Genomic DNA, 23,019 nt, shown 5'->3' with positions numbered 1-23,019 from the left:
CCCCTTTTCTCCACACCCTCTCCAGCATTTATGTATGTATGTATTTATTTATTTTTGGCCATGTTGGGTGTTAGTTGCAGCACGTGGGCTTCTCTCTAGTTGTGGTGTGCGGGCTCCAGGGAGCATGGGCTATGTAGTTTGCGGCACACAGGCTCTCCCATTGAGGCGCACAAGCTCAGTAGTTGCGGCGCGTGGGCTTAGTTGCCCTGCAGCATGTGGGATCTTAGTTCCCTGACCAGGAATCAAACCCACGTCCCCTGCATTGGAAGGCGGATTCTTTACCACTGGACCACCAGGGAAGTCCCTCCAGCATTTGTTATTTGTAGACTTTTTAATGATGGCCATTCTGACTGATGTGAGGTGGTATCTCATTGTAGTTTTGATTCGCATTTCTTTAATAATAAGGGATGTTGAACATCTTTCCATGTGCCTGTTGACCCATCTGTATGTCATCTTTGGAGAAATGTCTATTTAGGTCTTCTGCCCATTTTTCATTTGGGTTGTGTTTTTGTTGTTGAGTTTTATGAGCTGTTCGTATATTTTGGAAACTAAACCCTTGTCGGTCCCATCATTTGCACATATTTTCTCCCTGGAGTAGAACATTATTTAAGGAATATTGAAATGTTTCAAGTTTAACTCCACTTTGTTCATTCTTTATTAATATGTTAATTTCTAATTGTATCTAATTCTTAATTCTTAGTGCCCACGTACATATCAAACTGAGTATGTATTAAATAAGAATTTACAGGTTCGTAGGATTTGGAAGTATTTGAGGTAGCCCTTTTTCTTATACCAGAATGTTTGTAATCTAATGAATTAAGATGAATGTATTTACAAAAATCTGATATAAGAATAGTGAATAAAGTGAGACTGAAGGCTTTGACTAAAGATATCAAGTGTAAAATGAAATGTGCTGTTTTTTAAGGAGTGTCGGGGAAGAACCCCAACCTCACAGAGGATGACAGTGAGTAACAAGACTCCAAAGGAAATGACTCAGCAAGCAAGCAGGCTGGCTGGCCACAGCGCCATAGGTGCAAGTGTACACCAGGAGACACAAAGGATCAGGGCAAGACGGTTTCCTACTCACAGCACAGCAAACAGCAGGTGTTATTGATTCCCATTTTAATCTTAAGTATTTAACACTAGACATTAACTAATAATGCACATCAGTACAGTACTGCATTCAAGGAAGAAATGTGATTGCCACTAAATATCACTTACAGGAAGATCCAGCTTTTTTTTTTTTTTTTTGGCGGTACACGGGCGTCTCACTATTGTGGCCTCTCCCGTTGCGGAGCACAGGCTCTGGACGCGCAGGCTCAGTGGCTGTGGCTCACGGGCCCAGCTGCTCCGCGGCATGCGGGATCCTCCCAGACCGGGGCATGAACCTGCGTCCCCTGCATCGGCAGGCAGACTGTCAACCACTGCGCCACCAGGGAAGCCCAAGATCCAGCTTTTAAAATACAAAACGAGAGACTTGTGTTGAACAGAATCTAGAATAGGCGATGAATCCCACTAGTCATCTGGGTCTGCAGCCTCATGACAGTCCTGACTATTCCCCACTATAGTCCTTTCATGGATTACTTCCCTCAGAATAATTTCCCTAGTCCAGTCGTCTTTATCTAGCTATTTGCTCACTTTGAAAAATATTGTTAGCTTTCTACCCAACTTTGTGCTTTCAGGGAACTACATTACGAGTTGTCCTCCCTTCTCCGCACCCTATTGACAGTAACATGTATTTCTGTACCTTTCTAAGCTATTCTCTCAACTAAAACAGTGAGGGAGACTCAATAAAAGTCATCCGGGGAATACCACCTTTCATAGGGCACTGGGCTCATTTAAAAGAATCTCAGATTTTGTTTTCATTAACTGTGAGGTAAGGGGAAAGGACCCAAGAGGTACATTGTATTTAATTGAGGATTTTCTTTAAAATAGTCAGTGGAGCTTAAAAAGCCCTTCGTGTCTGTGTATGTTGTACTTCAGAGTGGCCGCCCTTGATACTAACATTGAAAAGGTAAGCGAGCCAGACACTTCGTGTGGATGGTACTCTGAAGGGGAGCCTGCACCCTTGTGCCACAGGCACTTCAGAGCCAAATCAAACAAAAAGGGTAGAAGTCTCGCCAGCACAAGTCAGTATGCAGACTGTATTTTTTTTTTAAACATCTTTATTGGAGTATAATTGCTTTACAATGCTGTGTTAGTTTCTGCTTTATAACAAAGTGAATCAGCTATACGTATACATATATCCCCATATCCCCTCCCTCTTGTGTCTCCCTCCCACCCTCCCTATCCGACCCCTCTAGGTGGTCACAAACCACCGAGCTGATCTCCCGGTGCTATGTGGCTGCTTCCCACTAGCTATCTGTTTTACGTTTGGTAGTGTACATATGTCCATGCCACTCTCTCACTTCATCCCAGCTTACCCTTCCCCCTCCCCATATCCTCAAGTCCATTCTCTAGTAGGTCTGCGGCAGACAGTATTTTTAAGAAATGATCATACTTTGGCTGTTTGTCTTCTGCTTTTGGGACATCCGTACTTGACGCCTCTTTTGTTCTTTTTGTTTTTATATTTGTTTACTTAAAATTTCTCTGAATTATACACAGATTTAGTGGAAAAGAGCATTTCTTAGTTTGGATTACTTTTGCCTCTATATTCTAGCTCTTTAATAGCCTTGTATTCCGAAGGATGGCAAAACAGATTGGTTCTGAGAACGAGTTATTTGTAGACTGCCTTATAAAACAGATGTCTGTGGGAAAAGGGTGTGTGTGTGTTTATAGTTTTAAAGGAAGGGACATGTATGAGAATTTTCATAAAACCTAAGCTTTTCCATATATAAGAATATTACAGAGCAACTCTTTTTCTTTATTTTTTTGCCTTTGGTTCTCAAGCTTCTGTAAATGTCAAATCTTTCTGTGTCTTTGAGAATGCATGATCATTTCAAGATTATTTTCCTTTTCCAGCTTCTAAAAATCCACATTTAAACTTCCACATTTCCTATAATTTGTTTGAACCCATAGCTGTCAACCCATAGCAGGGAAATGCAGAATCTATACCAAAGTTATAAAAATAGTATAGACATATAAAATATAGATGATCTGACACTGTCACTTAAATCGTTTTGCTAAAGGTCCTAAACTTTTTTCCTCTTACCCTGGCACACTGGTTTTCAAGATTAATGAGTGCTTATCCCTTAATTCTCAGTAGATGCAAAAACAAAAGGATAGAATTCATCTGGAGGAGTTATGGGGAGAGGTAGAAGCTTAATTCTTATTTTTCTTAAACAGTGTAGTTTGCTGTTAAGTATTGGTTAATTTCCTCTTACAGTGTATTTTGGCTGGAAGATATCTTAAAGAAAGGAAGCTGTTCAAACGTGCCTTGTAGTTGATCTCTTAATCCAAATCGCCCTATTATCTCGTTCCAGTTCTGGGTATCGAAGTGTAAATGTTCATGGGATTAGACGATTGGCTTACTTGAGTGATAACATTTTAAAACAAACGTAAAAGCATATAATACTTCTGGATCCTGTGATCTGGGAGGGTATACTCACTACTAAAGTGACTATGAGTCCTTGAAAAAACAGTTATTATAACATCATTTTTTTGTTTAGTAGCACTAAAGATTCTGGCATTCAAAATATATCTTTAGGGCTTCCCTGGTGGCGCAGTGGTTGAGAGTCTGCCTGCCGATGCAGGGGACACGGGTTCATGCCCCGGTCCGGGAAGATCCCACATGCCGCGGAGCGGCTGGGCCCGTGAGCCATGGCCGCTGAGCCTGCGCCTCCGGAGCCTGTGCTCCGCAACGGGAGAGGCCACAGTGGTGAGAAGCCCGTGTACCGCAAAAAAATAAAAAATAAATAAAATTTATCTTTATTTGCTGTTACAATATATAGTTTATGAAACCTCTGCACTCATACATAATATGAAAATAAACCATCATCCTTGCTTATGTTCCCAATAAAATATTCATTCTCTTAGGTAAGTTCAGATAAACAAAGCAAAATCCAACTTTCATGGAAAATGGGAGACGGTAGGGGGTAGAGGTGCGTCTTTACCTCCAGGCTCTCATGCTTCTCTGCTCGGCTGCACTTCCATCCACTTGTCACCCTCCAGGTGCTCCACCCGGCTGCCTGTGGCAGGGCGCCTGTCCTGAGAACTGTCTGCTTCTGATCCATCCCCTGCTCGAGACCCGCCGTCTCCGTTCCTACTAGTAGTCTTCCTCCTTTCTCCACTGCTGTTTCGAACAAGTGTGATACTTTAATTGTACATTTATTTGAGATTTCTATATTTTACCCAGATCTTTCCTCAGGACTAGAATTCTGTCTCTGCCAGTATCCTATCTACCAGTGGTTTCCTTAGTTCTTTCAAAACGTAATATTTTTAAAATAGTATTTTAAAACACTGTTTTAAAAGTAGTGTTTTAATGTTTTATTAGACAGTTGTCAAGAATATAGTTGAGGAACCATATTAAATATTTGACATTATACTGATTAAATAACTCTATGTAAATATCCCCCCAAAAAAACTTCATTCAGTAGACTAATTTCTGTCTTCTTGTAATTTAATGTGTTTATCGTATAGAGACGTTTAACGAAATTATTTGACCTACCCTATGAAAGGTAAGTAGAAATCAAAATTCAGTGTTATATTAACAAAAAGCCATAGTGATTAAAAAAAAATTTAATGTCTTATTAAAATTACTTTCTTTATTGCAGGTTGATTAGAGCACATGCCCTAATCTGAACTTATATAACATATAATCTTTCAAAGAACACATTAATGTATTTAATCAGAGCATCGGTATTGTTTCTTATAAAAGTTTTTACCTTTGTTTAATCGTCATGTACTTTTTTTAGACATTTCATCACCTGTTTCTTCCCCGTGTGGGGTAAGAAAGGAAATGGTAATTAAAGCTTTGCAAGCCCAATATATTTCCCTACCCCACAGATATTCTAAATTAAATAAAGTGAATGAGGTTAGTATTATTAAAGTTGGTTGCTAGCTAGGTAATAACGAGGACATTTATTCTCCAAATATTTTTGTTTAATAATTAATACTACAGGTAAAAAACAATTTGCAAGCAGCCTCTGTGTATGACAGTTTAATTAACAGGGCATAATCAAAATTAGATATGAAGAAAAACAACTGAATTCAGTGCAAAATACCGAAAGCTAAAGGTCCAAGAATTCATTCATTCAGACGCTAGGTAGAAGGAATTCTCGTAGCTCTCAAGCAAAACCAAAGTAGCAGTGTGCAGTTAAAGGAACGCTGAAACACGGTATAATGTTGGTGAATGTTGTAACAGTCAGTCTGAGTTTGACTACATCAAACAGAAGCCCAAAATAATGGTGATGGAAATTTTTCTCAAGTCAAAACCATCCAGAGTGGATAGTCTGAAGCTGACAGTGGCTCCACTGTGTCCTCAGGGACCAGCCAGGCTCTTTGCCATCCTTAGCTTTGGCTTTACTGTCAAGGTTAGCTTCTGTCCTTCAGCGACTCGCAAGGCTCTCAGAAGCAGGAAAAGTGGGTAGGGCTAGAGATGAAAGGACTTTCTTTCTTGTAGAGTTGAGTCATTGCCCTCTAAGCAGCCTTCTGAAGTGGCTCACCATCTTGTTAGACACAGCTCGGTCACATGACCACATGAGACTGTGAGGGAAACTGGCATATGTTAATTAACTTGATTGTGGTGATTATTTCAAAATGTATACACATTAACAAATCATCATGCTGTACTATATGTATATGTATATATGTATGTGTGTATATATATACACACACACACACAATATTTGTCAATTATTCCACAATAAAGCTGGATGAAGAAAAAAGAAAAGGGCTTAGAGGCTGGAAAAACCTAACTGTAGAAAATAGGAGGAAATGGATAAATATATAAATTGACAGTTGAAATCTGAATTTTATTCTCAACCTACGAAGCAGTGCATATTAGAAAACCTTTCTTTACGCTCAAGTGAAAATGAGACCATCTGTATAATTACTGCATGGGTTCAATTATAATTACTTTTTCCCCCTTTTCAGTTTCTTATGCTGTAATTTGGCCCATATTGTTACAGTGTGTCTTGCAGTTTGGTGTATTCTATCACAAGTGGAAAACACGGACATCGAAATGCAGAAACCAAGACCCTGGGGAAGGGCTAATGGATTACTGATTTGATTTGATTGTCAAATATAACCAATAATTAGTTTACATTTATTTATTGATTGATTGATTGATTGTACGCGGGCCTCTCACTGTTGTGGCCTCTCCCATTGCGGAGCACAGACTCCGGACGCGCAGGCTCAGCGGCCATGGCTCACGGGCCCAGCCGCTCTGCGGCATGTGGGATCCTCCCAGACCAGGGCACGAACCCATGTCCCCTGCATCGGCAGGCGGACTCTCAACCACTGTGCCACCAGGGAAGCCCTAGTTTACCTTTTTTAAAAAAATATATTTATTTGATTGCACTGGGTCTTAGTTGTGGCTCTGGGCTCCTTAGTTGTGGCATGCGAACTCTTAGTTGCAGCATGCATGTGGGATCTAGTTCCCTGACCAGGGATCGAACCCGGGCCCCCTGCATTGGGAGCGTGGAGTCTTATCCACTGCACCACCAGCCAAGTCCCAGTTTACCGTTTTTAACAGCATTAAAAGTTGCATCACCTTAGTTCAAACCACCAAAACAAAACATGAATTAGCAAAAACATCGTTGGAATCTGTGATTCCTCCGGATAGTGTTGGCTTGTGCATATAACGTAGAGATAAAGATTAAGGAGAATGATGCCAACAAGAAACCTGGCGTGGTGTGTATCTACATCAGGTTGATAAGTGCTTTGTTGTTTTGAAACTTACAGCAGGGGTTTTATGTAAGGTCAGCCTGAAAAGTGGTTCTCAGATGTTATGTTCTGCTGTGTTCTGATTGACTTTGAAATGATGATTTTTTACATTCTCTAACAAAGCCTGTGTGACAGCCAACCTTCTGTCTTCCTTGCAGGACAGAGATCCGGAAAAGGCATCCCCTCCAGGATGATCTTCCTTTCTTCGAGAAGCCCCTAGGCCGGCAGTTTTCCTTACCAAACCTGTCTCCGGAAGAGCCTCCACTGCAGACCATGACACTGGCCAATGAGGAAGCACTGCAGAAGATCTGTGCCCTCGAAAGTGAGCTTGCTGCCCTCAGAGCTCAGATTGCCAAAATTGTGACCCTCCAGGAACAGCAAAACCTCAGTGCAGGTCTGCAAGTCCTACATTTGTTTTAACCAGCAAACTGGAAATTAGGAGAATGCCACTAATTTGAAAAGAAAAAGGAAATGTATATATAGAAGTATAACTGAATCACTTTGCTGTACACCTGAAACTAACACAACATTGCAAATCAGCTATATTACAATGAAATTTAAAAGAAAAAAAAAAGTAACAGCCGTTGGGCTTGTTGGAAAATCAGTCCTCTGCATTGTCCAGTACAGGACCCAGTCAAGGTTAAGTAGTTTTTGTTTGTTTTGAACAATCTTAATGCCATCAGAGAGGATGATGAGTGTATTTTGAAAACACAAAATATACATACATTGGTAACAGTTGAATTGCTACTAGTGAATGCTGTGGTAAACTTAGTTTCTGTGATAATGGCACCATTCCATCAGACAGGAGGTAATCGCAAAAAACAACCCTGACAGGGTTGAGTGCTGTTTACTGACCTACATGTCCTGAGGCAAGTACTTGGCCTTTCTACCTCCCTTTCCTGCTCTAAAATGGGGATAGTAGTTACCTGTGGTAGGGAGTAAACGTGGAGATTATATACGATACCTTCAGCACATAGTAGATATTCAGTAGTCATTTTTCTCCCTCTTGCCCAGAGTGGAAACTGAATTCAGGTCCTTTGACTCCTGGACTACTACTGTTGCTTTTATTTGTGTGGCACTGTCACTCTGGAGAAGAAACTATAGCCTTGAAATCCTAGCCCATTAACCTGTTGGTAGGTAGTGGTTGTTTTTCCAAGTGTTGTTCCCTGAGTCCTGGCGAGACTCAGCATAAGCCAACTCTAAAGGTTAAAGGATAGGACAGTTATTCTGCCTCTGAGCCACTTTGCTTGTGGTCCTAGAGTTTAATGTAACCCCACATGGAAACCTCATCCAACCTGGGTCAGGCCAAGATGGGCAGAGGGTGAGTGCACTCCCCACACCTGGTGTTACTTAAGTGAAATTTGCATGTAACTTATGAAAAACCAAAGTCCTGCCCTTTTCTGTTTAACCTAAGAATTACATTTCTCTTTTGCTTTACCTCCCTCTTCTGGCAGACTAGAAAACTACTGTAAATTGTGAGATAATTTGGGGCTTTATGTTAGACTTCTATTTACAATCCATATCCCTTGGGTAAAACTCGTGTGCATCGAGTTCCCCCTAATCAATATAGTTCACCCCCAAAACAACTCTGTAATTTCCAATTATGCAGAAAGATGAATTTTTAGGTCCTTATTTTAGAACCACTTTAACTCTTGTAACTTGTAACTCTTGGTTACTTTGGAAATTAACTATAACTTTTTTTTTCCTCCCAGAAATTTGTTCAACAATAAATCTAAAACTTTAAACACACTTTGGTCAATGCACATTCTAGTTAATGCTCAATTAAATCTTCTATGTAAATATACTTAAAAAGAACCACGGAGTATCAAATGGTTTTTTCAAATACTTAACTCTAGTACTAAATTGTCAAACTGTATATACTGAAGATAGTTATGTGTGCAGTACAGATGCTCTGTTTCATCTAAAAGTAGCTACACACTTGGCAGCAGTCAGACTTGAACATTGGAGATCACAAAAGCGCCCTGTTAAGTTAAATGGAATGTTTCCATCTGGAGAGTTTGGGATTAAATGATACAGTGACTGAGATGCAGGCATTTAGATTCCAACCAAGTAACTGAAACTTCCTTTCTACTTACGTAACTTTGATTCTTTTTAAGGATACTGTTTTCAGATATGAAGTCCTTAACATAATGTTGCTTTTAAAATAGTTTATTTGCCTATTACCAGCAGGATCAAAATGACTTTCCCTTGTTTCTGTAGGTGACTTAGAATCTACGGCATCCGTTGCCCCAGCGCCACCCTGTGTCCCACCAGCTCCCCCTCCGCCACCTCCCCTCCCTCCGTCAGGGCTCCACAAAAGCGCATCTGCTATTGATCTGATTAGAGATCGAAGAGAGAAAAACGCCTGTGCTGGAAAGACTTCAGTCAAGAGCAGTCCAAAGAAATCTGATATGCCAAATATGCTGGAGATCCTTAAAGACATGAACAGCGTGAAACTTCGGTCAGTAAAAAGGTGAGGATATATTTGCCTTCTTTCTCACTTCCCTTGATTTTTTTGCCTAAAACCAAGTACTAGGTTTCTTTTTTTTTTTTTGAATTTTATTAATTTTTTTCATACAGCAGGTTCTTATCCATTTTATACACATCAGTGAATACATGTCAGTCCCAATCTCCCAATTCATCACACCAGCCCCCCCCAACGCCAGTTTCCCCCCTTAGTGTCCATACATTTGTTCTCTACATCCGTGTCTCAAATTCTGCTGTGCAAACTACTTCATCTGCACCATTTTTTTTGGTTCCACATATATGCATTAATGTATGATATTTGTTTTTCTCTTTCTGACTTACTTCACTCTGTATGAAAGTCTCTAGATTCATCCATATCTCTACAAATGACTCAATTTCGTTCCTTTTTATGGCTGAGTAATATTCCATTCTATATATGTACCACACCTTTATCCATTCGTCTGTCAGTGGGCATTTAGGTTGCTTCCACATCCTGGCTGTTGTAAATAGTGCTGCAATGAACACTGGGGTGCATGTGCCTTTTTGAATTATGGTTTTCTCTGGGTATATGCCCAGTAGTGGGATTGCTGGGTCCTATGGTAGTTGTATTTTTAGTTTTTTAAGAAACCTCCATACTGTTCTTCACAGTGGCTGTATCAATTTACATTCCCACCAACAGTGCAAGAGGGTTCCCTTTTCTCCACACCCTCTCCAGCATTTGCTGTTTGTAGATTTTCTGATGATGCCCATTCTAACAGGTGTGAGGTGATACCTCAGTGTAGTTTTGATTTGCATTTCTCTAATAATTAGTGATGTTAAGCAGCTTTTCATATGCTTCTTGGCCACCTGTATGTCTTCTTTGGAGAAATGTCTATTTAGGTCTTCTGCCCATTTTTGGATTGGGTGGTTTGTTTTTTTAATATTGAGCTGCATGAGCTGTTTATATATTTTGGAGATTAATCCTTTGTCCGTTGATTCGTTTGCAAATATTTTCTCCCATTCTTAGGGTTTACTTTTTGTCTTGTTTGTAGTTTCCTTAGGTCCCATTTGTTCATTTTTGTTTTTATTTCCATTACTCTAGGAGGAGGATCAAAGAAGATCTTGCTGTGATTTATGTCAAAGAGTGCTCTTCCTATGTTTTCCTCTAAGCGTTTTATAGTGTCCAGTCTTATATTTAGGTCTCTAATCCATTTTAGTTTATTTCTGTGTATGGTGTTAGGGAGTGTTCTAATTTCATTCTTTTACATGTAGCACCACTTATTGAAGAGACTGTCTTTTCTCCATTGTATATCCTTGCCTTCTTTGTCATAGATTAGTTGACCATAGGTGCGAGGGTTTATCTCTGGGCTTTGTATCTTGTTCCATTGATCTATATTTCTGTTTTTGTGCCAGTACCATATTGTCTTGATTACTGTAGCTTTGTAGTATAGTCTGAAGTCAGGGAGTCTGATTCCTCCAGCTCCGTTTTTTTCCCTCAAGACCACTATGGCTATTTGGGGTCTTTTGTGTCTCCATACAGATTTTAAGATTTTTTTGTTCTAGTTCTGTAAAAACATGCCATTGGTAATTTGATAGGGATTGCATTGAATCTGTAGAAGCTTTGGGTAGTATAGTCATTTTCACAGTATTCATTCTTCCAATCCAAGAACATGGTATATCTCTCCATCTTTTGGTATCATCTTTAATTTCTTTCATCAGTGTCTTATAGTTTTCTGCATACAGGTCTTTTGTCTCCCTAGGTATGTTTATTCCTAGGTATTTTATTCTTTTCGTTGCAATGGTAAACGGGAGTGTTTTTCCTTAATTTCTCTTTCAGGTTTTTCATCATTAGTGTATAGGAATGCAAGAGATTTCTGTGCATTAATTTTGTATCCTGCAGCTTTCCCAAATTCATTGATTAGCTCTGGTAGTTTTCTGGTGGCATCTTTAGGGTTCGCTATGTATAGTATCATGTCATCTGCAAACACTGACGGTTTTACTACTTCTTTTCCAATTTGTATTCCTTTTCTTTTTCTTCTCTGATTGCTGTGGCTAGGACTTCCAAAACGATGTTAAATAATAGTGGTGAGAGTTGACATCCTTGTCTTGTTCCTGATCTTAGAGGAAATGTTTTCAGTTTTTCACCATTGAGAACGATGTTTGCTGTGGGTTTGTCGTATACGGCCTTTATTATGTTGAGGTAGGTTCCCTCTTTGCCCACTTTCTGGAGAGTTTTTATCATAAATTGGTGTTGAATTTTGTCAGCAGCTTTTTCTGCATCTATTGAGATGATCATATGGTTTTTATTCTCCAATTTGTTAATATGGTGTATCACGTTGATTTGCGCATACTGAAGAATCCTTGCATCCCTGGGATAAACCCCACTTGATCATGGTGTATGATCCTTTTAATGTATTGTTGGATTCTGTTTGCTAGTATTTTGTTGAGGATTTTTGCATCTATATTCATCCGTGATATTGGTCTGTAATTTTCTTTTTTTTTTTTTTGCGGTACGCAGGCCTCTCACTGCTGTGGCCTCTCCCATCGTGGAGCACAGGCTCTGGACGTGCAGGCACAGAGGCCATGGCTCACAGGCCCAGCCGCTCTGCGGCACGCGGGATCCTCCCAAACGGGGGCACGAACCCGTGTCCCCCACTTCGGCCGGCGGACCCCCAACCACTGCGCCACCAGGGAAGCCCTGTAATTTTCTTTTTTTGTAGTATCTTTGTCTGGTTTTGGTATCAGGGTGATGGTGGCCTCATAGAATGAGTTTGGGAGTTCTGCAGTTTTTTGGAAGAGTTTGAGAAGGATGGGTGTTACCTCTTCTCTAAATCTTTGATAGAATTCACCTGTGAAGCCATCTGGTCCGGGACTTTTGTTTGTTCAAAGATTTTTAATCACGGTTTCAATTTCATTACTTGTGATTGGTCTGTTCATATTTTCTGTTTCTTCCTGGTTCAGTCTTGGAAGGTTATACTTTCCTAAGAATTTGTCCATTTCTTCCAGGTTGTCCATTTTATTGGCATAGAGTTGCTTGTAGTAGTCTCTTAGGATGCTTTGTGTTTCTACAGTGTCTGTTTTAACTTCTTTTTCATTTCTAATTTTATTGATTTGAGTCCTCTCCCTCATTTTCTTGATGAGTCTGGCTAATGGTCTTATCAATTTTATCTTCTCAACCAGCTTTTAGTTTTATTGATCTTTGCTATTGTTTTGTTTCTATTTCATTTATTTCTGCTCTGATCTTTATGATTTCTTTCCTTCTGCTAACTTTGGGTTTTGTTTGTTCTTCTTTCTCTAGTTCCTTTAAGTGTAAGGTTAGATTGTTTGAGATTTTTCTTGTTTCTTGAGGTAGGATTGTATTGCTATAAACTTCCCTCTTGGAACTGCTTTTGCTGCATCCCATAGCTTTTGGATCATCATGTTTTTTGTCATTTGTCTCTAGGTATTTTTTGATTTCTTCTTTGATTTCTTCAGTGATCTCTTGGTTATTTAGTAGCATACTGTTTAGCCTCCATGTGTTTGTGTTTTTTACGTTTTTCCCCCTGTAATTGATTTCTAATCTCAGAGTGTTATGCTCAGAAAAATGCTTGATACGACGTCAGTTTTCTTAAATTTACTGAGGCTTGATGTGATCTATCCTGGAGAATATTCCGTGTGCACTTGAGAAGAAAGTGTAATCTGCTGCTTTTGGATGGAACGTCCTATAAATATCAATTAAATCTATCTGGTCTATTGTGTCATTTAAAGCTTGTGTTTCCTTATTAATTTTCTGTTTAGATGATCTGTCCATTGGTGTAAGTGAGGTGTTAAAGTCCCCTACTATTGTGTCACTGTTGATTTCCTCTTTTATAGCTGTTAGCAGTTGCCTTATGTATTGAGCTGTTCCTATGTTGGGTGCATATATACTTATAATTGTTACATCATCTTCTTGGATTGATCCTGTAATCATTATGTAGTGTCCTTCCCTGTCTCTTGTAACATTCTTTATTTTAAAAGTCTATTTTATCTGATATGAGTTTTGCTACTCCAGCTTTTGATTTCCATTTGCATGGCATATGTTTTTCCATCCCCTCACTTTCTGTCTGTATCTCTGTAGGTCTGAAGTGGGTCTCCTGTAGACAGCATATATATGGGTCTTGTTTTTGTATGCATTCGGTGAGCCTGTGTCTTTTGGTTGAGCATTTAATCCAATCATGTTTAAGGTAATTATCGATATGTATGTTCCTATTACCATTTTCTTAATTGTTTTGGGTTTATTTTTGTAGGTCCTTTTCTTCTCTTGTGTTCCACTTATAGAAGTTTCTTTAGCATTTGTTGTAGAGCTGGTTTGGTGGTGCTGAATTCTCTTAGCTTTTGCTTGTCTGTAAAGCTTTTGATTTCTCCCTCGAATCTGAATGAGATCCTTGCCAGGTAGAGTAATCTTGGTTGTAGGGTCTTCCCTTTCATCACTTTAAGTATATCATTCCACTCCCTTCTGGCTTGTAGAGTTTCTGCTGAGAAATCAGCTATTAACCTTATGGGGGTTCCCTTGTATGTTATTTGTTGTTTTTCCCTTGCTGCTCTCAATAATTTTTCTTTGTCTTTAATTTTTACCAGTTTGATTACTATGTGTCTTGGTGTGTTTCTCCTTGGGTTTATCCTGTATCCTGACTCTGTGCTTCCTGGACTTGGGTGGCTATTTCCTTTCCCACGTTAGGGAAGTTTTTGACTATAATCTCTTTAAATATTTTCTTGGGTCATTTCTCTCTCCCTTCTCCTTCTGGGACCCCTATAATGTGAATGTTGTTGCGTTTAATGTTGTCCCTGAGGTCTCTGAGGCTGTCTTCATTTCTTTTCATTCTTTTTTCTTTATTCTGTTCCACAGCAGTGAATTCTACCATTCTGTCTTCCAGGTCACTTATCCGTTCTTCTGCCTCAGTTATTCTGCTATTGATTCCTTCTACTCTATTTTTCTTTTCAGTTATTGTATTGTTCATCTCTCTGTTTGTTCTTTAATTCTTCTAGGTGTTTGCTAAACATTTCTTGTGTCTTCTCAGTCTTTGCCTCCATTCTTTTCCCGAGGTCCTAGATCATCTTCACTATCATTATTCTGAACTCTTTTTCTGAAAGGTTGCCTATCTCCACTTCATTTAGTTGGTTTCTGGGGTTTTATCTTGTTCCTTCATCTGGTACATAGCTGTCTGCCCTTTCATCTTGTCTATCTTTCTGTGAATGTGGTTTTTGTTGCACAGGCTGCAGAATTGTAGTTCTTCTTGCTTATGCTGTCTGCCCTCTGGTGGGTGAGGCTATCTAAGAGACTTGTGCAAGTTTCCTGATGGGAGGGACTGGTGATGGGTAGAGCTGTCTGTAGCTCTGGTGGGCAGAGCTCAGTAAAAGTTTAATCCGCTTGTCTGCTGATGGGTGGGGCTGGGTTCCCTCCCTGCTGGTTGTTTGGCCTGAGGTCATCCAACACTGGAGCCTACCTGGGCTCTTTGGGCTAATGGTGGACTCTGGGAGGGCTCACACCAAGGAGTACTTCCCAGAACTTCTGCTGCCAGTGTCCTTGTCCCCATGGTGAGCCACAGCCACCCCCCACCTCTGCAGGAGACCCTCCAGCACTAGCAGGTAGGTCTGCTTCTGTCTCCTATGGGGTCACTGCTCCTTCCCCTGGGTCCCGATGCACACACTACTTTGTGTGTGCCCTCCAAGAGTGGAGTCTCTGTTTCCCCCAGTCCTGTCGAAGTCCTGCAATCAAATCCCACTAGCCTTCAAAGTCTGATTCTCTAGGAATTCCTCCTCCTGTTGCCGGACCCCCGGGTTGGGAAGCCTGACGTGGGGCTCAGAACCTTCACTCCAGTGGGTGGACTGCTGTGGTATAAGTGTTCTGCAGTCTGTGAGTCACCCACCCAGCAGTTATGGGATTTGATTTTATTGTGATTGCGCCCCTCCTACCGTCTCATTGTGGCTTCTCCTTTGTCTTTGGATGTGGGCTGTCTTTTTTGGGGAGTTCCAGTGTCTTCCTGTCGATGGTTGTTCAGCAGTTAGTTGTGATTCTGGTGCTCTTGCAGGAGGGAGAGCACGTCCTTCTACTGTGCCATCTTGAACCGATCTCCCAAGTACTAGGTTTCTTGCGAACTTTGTTTTATAACATGACTACATGAGTAGCTCTAAGTTTTTAGTTTAAAAATGATAGTTAACTGTGTACGGGAGCCTAAGAGATTAGCAGAATAAACACTTGCAGGTAACTTTCCAGTTTCTCCCCCAACTGCATTTGAAGGCTTTTCATTACTGTGCAGTCATTCATCCAGTGAAGCTGTATGCATCCCTGCTATGGTAGTCACCAGGCTTTTGGAGAAGAATGGAACCCTAATTTCCCTGAAGGAGCACATAATCTCTGCTCCTGAGAGGACCTGAGGGACTGTTACTGGGCACTTTTGTGCTCTTTCATTGAGCTTTAAATCTAGGTTTTCCACTTCGCCGCATCAGTATGTGTCAGTGTCTTTGTCACGTGTATTGATGCCAGGGAAGTGCCACCAGGCTCCCCGTGTGCTTCCCGGAGGGATCAGCGCCCCCTTGGTTCATGTTCATTTCTCTCAGGTCAGCACAAGACACGAAGCCCAAACCGGTGGATGCTGCTGACCCTGCTGCCCTCATAGCAGAGGCTCTGAGAAAGAAGTTTGCTTACCGGTATCGATGTGATAGCCAAGGTGAAGTTGAAAAAGGAATTCCAAAGTCTGAATCAGAGGGCACCTCAGAAAGAGTGTTGGTGAGTACTGGGCAGAGTTCTCTCCAAGTACAGCCTGGTAGTTCACTTCACTGCTGCACGCTGCAACACATTCAGCTGTGTGCGCCTGCAAGATTCAAAAGGACGTATGCTACAGGATTTAGTCCCTACCTACAGCTAGATTACCTATTATAGAAGAGCACAGAGAAGGAAGCAAAAGTTAACCCCTGGTTTCATTGCTTAGTGTCTCCTGTGTTAAATTTTTCATGCTATTTTAAGTATAATGAAGTGAAATTCATTACAATAAAATTTATATCTGAGGACAATAAAAATGCTGATATAGCAAGGAAAGATCATTTTCTCTTAGGGCACCTGTGAGGAAGTCTCCTGAAGAGGGAGAGACATTTGACCAGGGGCTTGCAGGCTGTGGGCATGCCGAAGGTGGGGACTGAGCAGATTCATGGAAGCTCTCGAATATATTAATTTATACATTACCTCTATTCTGGGTACTGTCATGGGGCATATGTGTTTATTCCAGAGATGTAGATATCTTAGAAATTCTAGCATCTCTGAAAGTCTTCAGACATTGAAAAGGAAACTCTGTACCTTCCTCCTTTTATTCGGAGAAGTAAAATTGGACTAAGCTAGGCTCTTGCTAAGGTAATTATAGTTTTCTAGGGCGTAATTTTGTTGTCTCTTTGCCTTTCACTCTTTTGATGTGTCATGTTTATAACAACTTGTCAATTCATAAAGGTTTTAATATTACGTAGCTGTTTGGTTTTTCATGAAGAACATACCTTTGATCCATGATTGGGAGCGGGGCATATCATTACTGTTACATGAACCAGTGTCTTTTTTGTTTCTTTTCTAGTTTGGGCCACACATGTTGAAGTCTACAGGAAAAATGAAGGCTTTAATTGAAAATGTTTCAACTTCCTAATACTGAGCTGAGAAAGACTGTCCTACTAGTTCAGCTGTTAGTGTTGATTTCTATTAGCCGAACAGCCCTAATACACCATTTGGTAAATACCTGAATTTAGTGTCTCCTTTTAAGTCTCAGAGGATTAAGCTGTAACAAAAGCACTCTAAGTTTGTTCGCTTTTAAGAGAAGGTCCGTTCTGAAGTTTTCCATAACATATTTATATTCTGATGTGTTTTTAATGTGTAGCCAAGATGTTTAGATTTCCAGTCTGGAAAACAATTATATAGATTTCAGAATAAAGAAAGGACCTTTGTAGATGTGAGTTTTTAATTCTTAACACTAATTTATCTGTACAAATGTTTTATGTGCATGTATTCAGGACGTAAGATTTAGCAAGGGGGTGACGAGGGTGCTGACAGTGCCATTTGTTTTCAGTGATCATTTCTATTCAGTGATGGAGCAGGTGGAATAACCAGGTTGTTGGAATGAAATGGTTTTGAGATTGGAATTTCTTACCTTGAACAGAACTTTTTATGTTAGATTCTCTCTCACGTTTTCTTGGATTGGAGATGGAGTTTGAGTAGGAACCAGATAATGTTTGCTGCTGAAATTACATAATGCTTTCCTTTAAAGAGGGAAGTCAAGGATCATGGAAACCGTTTTCACTGTAGTGCCATCCAGTGCTGAGGAAGGAAATGTAGTTTTCAGATAGTGAGGAATCAAATGATTGAATTAAATCTCTTTTAAAGTAAAAACTAGAATATACCATCTTTTTCTTTCAGTTTAATAAATGGCATGAAGATAACTTGCTGCTAATACTTCTGGAAATGTCAGCATAGTGGAGTTAAACATTTTTAATATTGGTCCAAATAGTAGCTTTATAATGAAATATTGAATAGGAGAAAGAATTTTCTGTAAGCTGCTTATCATTGGTCAGAACGGTGTTCTGCTGAATTATATTATGTAGCATAAACCTTAGGTGCTGTTAGGAAGTAGACAGCTGCCTTTCTCCTCTACGACTTCTAAGGAATTGCTACAAGTGATCATTTTTAAATGCATGTATCTTCATGATTTTCTATATTTCTGTTAAACACACATAGTTTAATGTCAGAACCTCCTACTATGAGTAAATATTTGGATCTATTATTTAAATCTAGTGAAAAGAAAGTTGTCCTTCCTGGGGGGATTAGGAGATGTGAAGACCCTTTTAAGTTATTGAAAATACGTGCAGTGTTCTAAATAACAGCAAATATTAGTTGGAGGTGATTTTCATGGTTTGGTTATTCAGCTGAACTTTGAACTGTGGCTTATTTTACACATGTTGATACATTGTTTCTGATTGTTTCCTACGGTTTAAAAATTCTGCCTTTAAAAGGAATTCAGAAAATTCGCCTGATACAAATTTCTTAGGAGGTCAAAGTATGTATTCTATTTGTATCACTGTTGAATTTTGGGCAGTGCTCCAATTACAAGGAAGTTACTGTTTTGAAATAAACTTTTACTTTCCTTGGGCCATAATGCCTATACAAATGCTTTCATTTTTTTTTTCCACAATAGGCACGATTCTTTTATATTATACATGCAGCTTCTTTAGAATTATTTGCTTTCTGCATTTTTCAAGGGGAAATATATTGCCTAGAATATATCACCTCTCATTCATCTTTCTCTTAAAGGAACTCCATCATTAAGAAGAGAAAGGCAGTCACTTGGGATGAGTTTCCTCAGGGTTCTCAAGCCTATAATCCACCTCTGGGACTGGTGAAAGCTCTTTCCTCATCTTCCCCTACACCCACCTCATTCAGTTTCTGGTTCTCCCACCCAACACGATAGTTGGGTGAAAGATCTTAAAAATAGTTCAACTCTACATTTTACAGCTGAGGCTCAAAAAGTTAAATAACTGGTGTAATGTTTTGTCTTCTGTGATTCTGACTAGTCTAGGGCCTCACTCTTATAGAATGGACCCTTGAGAATGTGGGGGGCGGGACTTAGCCTTCCAATGCAAGGGGTGTGGGTTCCATCCCTGGTCAGGGAGCTAAAATCCCACGTATCCCTCCTGGCTAAAAAGCAAAACATAAAACAGAAGCAATATTGTAACAAATGCAATTAAAAGACTAAAACTGGTCCATATCAAAGTTTAAAAAAAAAGAAAACGTGGGTGTTAGGGGCACCGACTCCCTCTCATCCCCAGTCGAAAATCCACACGTTGCCATCTCTGCCTCAACAACAAATGAATTGGTAAATGACTCACCCAGGGGTGGGCAGGAAGCTGAAACAGTGTGGAGAGGGTCAGGACTCAACCCTTAGTTTCTTTGATTCCATGTCCTGTGATCTCTGGTCAAACACTCACTTCTCCCCATATGTACCTTAAAGATCTGTAAAATGAAAATACAGGTACTATATTATTTATTGAAACACGTCCACATGTAAGTGGACCCATGCAGTTCAAACCTGTGTTGTTCAAGGGTCAACTGTGTACGTAATGAGTGTGGCAAAGAGTGCTGGACTTGGAGCTAAAACACGACCCACGTATGTGATCCTGGCCAAGTCACACCTCTTTTTAAAATGAGACTAATGCTCAGTCCAGAAAACTAGGATTAAATAATGATTCTGAACACGTTCTGTACATGGCAGCTTGCTAAGTAAGTTACTACATTATTTTACACAAGGTCACTGTAGTGCCCAGTAGACGGATTTCTCCAGTGTTCTTGGCACCTGGAAAAGGTGTCATTCTGTGCACAGGCCTGGGTGGAGCAGTAGGTCTTAGTCTTCAGTTCTGGTTGTCCTCCCAGTCGTAGGCCCTTCTGCAGAAGAATACTGTCCTCATTTTTTCTTTTTTTAAATTTTTTGACCACATTGCATGGCATGTGGGATCTTAGTTCCCCGACCAGGGATCGAAACAACAACCCTTGCATTGGAAGCCCAGAGTCTTAACCACTGGACCGCCAGGGAAGTCCGCTGTCCTCTTGCTGTATTAAGAGTTCCTATGAGTCTGTGCCTCAGTGGTGAAGGAAGAAAACATGAGGTAACAACTACTGGAAACAAACCATCCTCTGGTAACTTCTCCAAAAAACACAAGTTTTCTGTGTAGGTTAGATCTGGCAGATACAAGTTTAAATTTTCAGGCGTTAGCCCAGTAGCACCCGCTCTGGGATTGCCAGGCAGAAGGAGGCACTCGGTTTTACAACAGTATCACTGTTCTGCCTGTTACTGTCACAGTCTTTCCCATGAGCCTTTAGCCATTCCCGAGTCCTCTTCCCCCTTCTCATCCTAGACTCAGCATTCTTCTGAGCTACCCCACTGACGCTTTTTCTTAAAATTCTTATTACTTTTTCCTTGTAAACCTTGTAAGCAGGCTAGTTCTTGGTTCGTACTAGTGTGATCACTTGAGAACAGATAGGACAATAAAATAAAATAATAAAAATAGCATACCCATGGAAGGATCCAGAAATCTTGGATGTTTCCCCGAAAGCTGTTGTCGTTAGTCCACTTGGTAGGGGCTGGAAAACTTAATGTTCCTCTAGCTGGAGCTTCTCAAACTTCTCTCCCCTGGAAGATTCTCCAACCTCTTCTAAAGGTCAGAGAGCTCCTTCTCTAAGCTGAGAGAATAACACGAGTGTAATTTAGACATTACCAGGAAGCTAAAGAAGATGATCCAAATAGCACCTCCCATTCCATCCCAAACTGCTGTGGCCGCTACAGGGCAGTCCTGTCCCTCCTAACCACTGTCTTCCCAGCTGGAAAAGCCGTAATTTGGGGAGAAAGACACTCTTCACAACAGGATTTTTACCAGAGTTGTGAACAGCTTTCTGTTCACATGGCCTAGGAGCCGTCCCTCTTCACTGGCCAGTCATGCTTGCTATCAGAGGATGAAAAAGGGTGAGAAGCAGGTGTGATCGGTGACGGTGGAGAGCACGTGACACTCTGCACGATGATCTCTCTGACGCAGCTCCGGAGCAGACTGCCTTCTGCAAGGGGAGCACCAGCCAATGCAGAGACATGTGTGACTCAGGACGCAGCCCTGACGAGCTGGTCCAAGTCCTCCCTTGGGAATCTGAATAGGAAACCTTGAGCGAGGGGCACAGTTGGTACCTGGAGCTCAAATAAGCACGCCATGAGGTACACGTGTACCCACGATACCCACGAGCAGTTTATACAAAACAGATGACGAGGACACGAACAAGGACACTGGGACTGAACCGTGTGTCAGGACATTACTTTACCTTCACGAGGCAGACATGTTATAGGTTAGGGAGCCACGCAGAAGATGAGGTGACGCGCTAATACATGACCAAAGACCTTAACACAGTCGATCTAGCCATAAAGACAACACTTTAAAAACTTCACTGCCTTTCTAAGCAGACACTCCAAGGTAGAGAAGAGAAAGGAAGAGGAGAAGTGTGGGAAGAAGCAGACGCAGCAAGAAGCTACATCTCAGAGTGCTCAGACCCCCAGGTTCTGCTTCTGCAGCCTTCATGGGGTTTGTCTCATTATCGTGAACATGAATCCTCAAGATAAAGCTCCAGTTACCCTGCAGTGATCTGAGTGAGACTCTGTTCCCTACAATGGAAAAGTTAACCCCTATCTTGTGAGGATTCTTAGATGGAAATTCAGAAACTTTCTTGCAAATGTTCAACTAGGAACTTTAAACACATCCCTTTATGATACTTTCTTCAAAAGATAAAGCACCGGGCTTCCCTGGTGGCACAGTGGTTGAGAGTCTGCCTGCCGATGCAGGGGACACGGGTTCGTGCCCTGGTCCAGGAAGATCCCACATGCCACGGAGGGGCTGGGCCCATGAGCCATGGCCGCTGAGCCTGCGCGTCCGGAGCCTGTGCTCCGCAATGGGAGAGGCCACAACAGTTAGAGGCCCACGTACCGCAAAAAAAAAAAAAAAAGACAAAGCACCTTGGGATACCATGCAGCCTCCCGATTCTTTATAGGATGCGGCTCAACAGTAAAGAAACACTTCAAATTTATGCTCAAAAATCTCAAACAATGCATAGCTTAAACATAAATGTAATATAAGGTGAACTTTCTTAACAAGACTATTGATGGGACCAGTGGAAAGCTGCAATAAACCAATAGGTCACTGTGCTTCAGTTTTAAAATACAGCTAAAAAGAATCTAATACTAAAAATGGGGGTGTTTCTCTTTCCCTGACCATTCTACCAGACTTCAGGATAGGTTCAGGATGACTTAGCATAGCTGTAAAAGTAAAAAAAAAATGTTACTGTGATTGATAAAAGTTATTAGTATTTTACGAGAAGTATCACAGTGAACATCTAAGACTTATATTTTAGAATCAAACTTGAAAGCTAAATGATTTTACCAGTCACGGATGTTAGTAAGATTCAATAATGACTGGAAATGGTGTCATTTTCATCATTAACCCAACAAAATCATTCATTCTCGACAATACCCCAACACTTTACACTCATTTTGTGCAATACAGAAACCTCCCATGTTACATAACAGATGCTTTCCACACATCATCTTGTCACCCAAACATTTTGAGAACAGAGACCCCGTCTCGGTATTTAGTTTTAATACCTTTATTACATCCAGTGCAGTTCTGCACACAACAGGAACTCGGATACTGTGACCACGTGACTTCGCCATCGACAGACTAGTTTCCACATAATTGCTCATGATGGTAGACTGATAGCTAAAAAGGAAACAATTCCAAGTTAATTTTTTCAACATTTACTGACGGCACAGTTCACGCTAGCCCTACGCTAAGCACAAGAGAAAAAAAGGTGGAGGAGATGGCTGTGCACCCCTGGCAGTCCCCCGCAAGTAGCGGTCACTTCCCCTGGAGACAGTGGACAACTGGGGGCCTTCCAGAGGACACAGGTTGTCTGCAAATCCTCAGCAAACAAGGAATGGCTCAGGCTAAGTCTTGCACATATCTGGATAACTCTGTGTTTCAGATACATGCTGCTAGTATGGTGATTAATGTCACATTTATTTAAAAACATTCCTGAATGCAGATTAGCTGTCGGTCATTGTCCCAAGCGGGAGATACTGATTGGGAGGAGATTTAAACAAAATATTTATACATTAAAAAAAGTACACATGGGGCTTCCCTGGTGGCACAGTGGTTGAGAGTCCGCCTGCCGATGCA

The 23,019-nt window shown here is 40.8% G+C and overlaps 1 protein-coding gene and 1 long non-coding RNA gene across 4 annotated transcripts in view; one reads left to right on the top strand and one right to left on the bottom strand.

Annotated features, from left to right (window-relative positions):
* Positions 1 to 18,421, top strand: part of MTFR1 (mitochondrial fission regulator 1) — a 67,170-nt gene extending 48,749 nt beyond the window's left edge. For both annotated transcript variants that reach the window (XM_027127999.1, XM_027128000.1), the window contains exons 5-8: positions 6,984 to 7,219; positions 9,046 to 9,298; positions 15,847 to 16,015; positions 16,845 to 18,421. In XM_027127999.1, coding sequence (XP_026983800.1) covers positions 6,984 to 7,219; positions 9,046 to 9,298; positions 15,847 to 16,015; positions 16,845 to 16,913 — 727 coding nt within the window. In that variant the 3' untranslated portion in view covers positions 16,914 to 18,421. The remainder of the gene's footprint in view (positions 1 to 6,983; positions 7,220 to 9,045; positions 9,299 to 15,846; positions 16,016 to 16,844) is intronic.
* A 45-nt stretch (positions 18,422 to 18,466) lies between these two features.
* Positions 18,467 to 22,755, bottom strand: LOC113631501 (uncharacterized). Of its 2 annotated transcripts, XR_003437354.1 has the most exons (4): positions 22,446 to 22,755; positions 20,683 to 20,860; positions 20,325 to 20,491; positions 18,467 to 19,267 (listed from the first exon to the last, which is right to left on the bottom strand). It is a non-coding gene; the product is annotated as an uncharacterized LOC113631501 (long non-coding RNA). The 2 variants fall into 2 exon arrangements; XR_003437355.1 differs by lacking the exon at positions 20,683 to 20,860.
* Between the last annotated feature and the right edge of the window lie 264 nt (positions 22,756 to 23,019).

The sequence above is a fragment of the Aethalodelphis obliquidens genome, unplaced genomic scaffold (genome assembly GCF_003676395.1).
Source record: "Aethalodelphis obliquidens isolate GAN/ISIS:26980383/991018 unplaced genomic scaffold, ASM367639v1 scaffold33, whole genome shotgun sequence".
Lineage (NCBI taxonomy): Eukaryota > Metazoa > Chordata > Mammalia > Artiodactyla > Delphinidae > Aethalodelphis > Aethalodelphis obliquidens.
The sequence above is the reverse complement of the archived record's forward strand: the minus strand, read 5'-3'. Positions and strand labels throughout refer to the sequence as shown.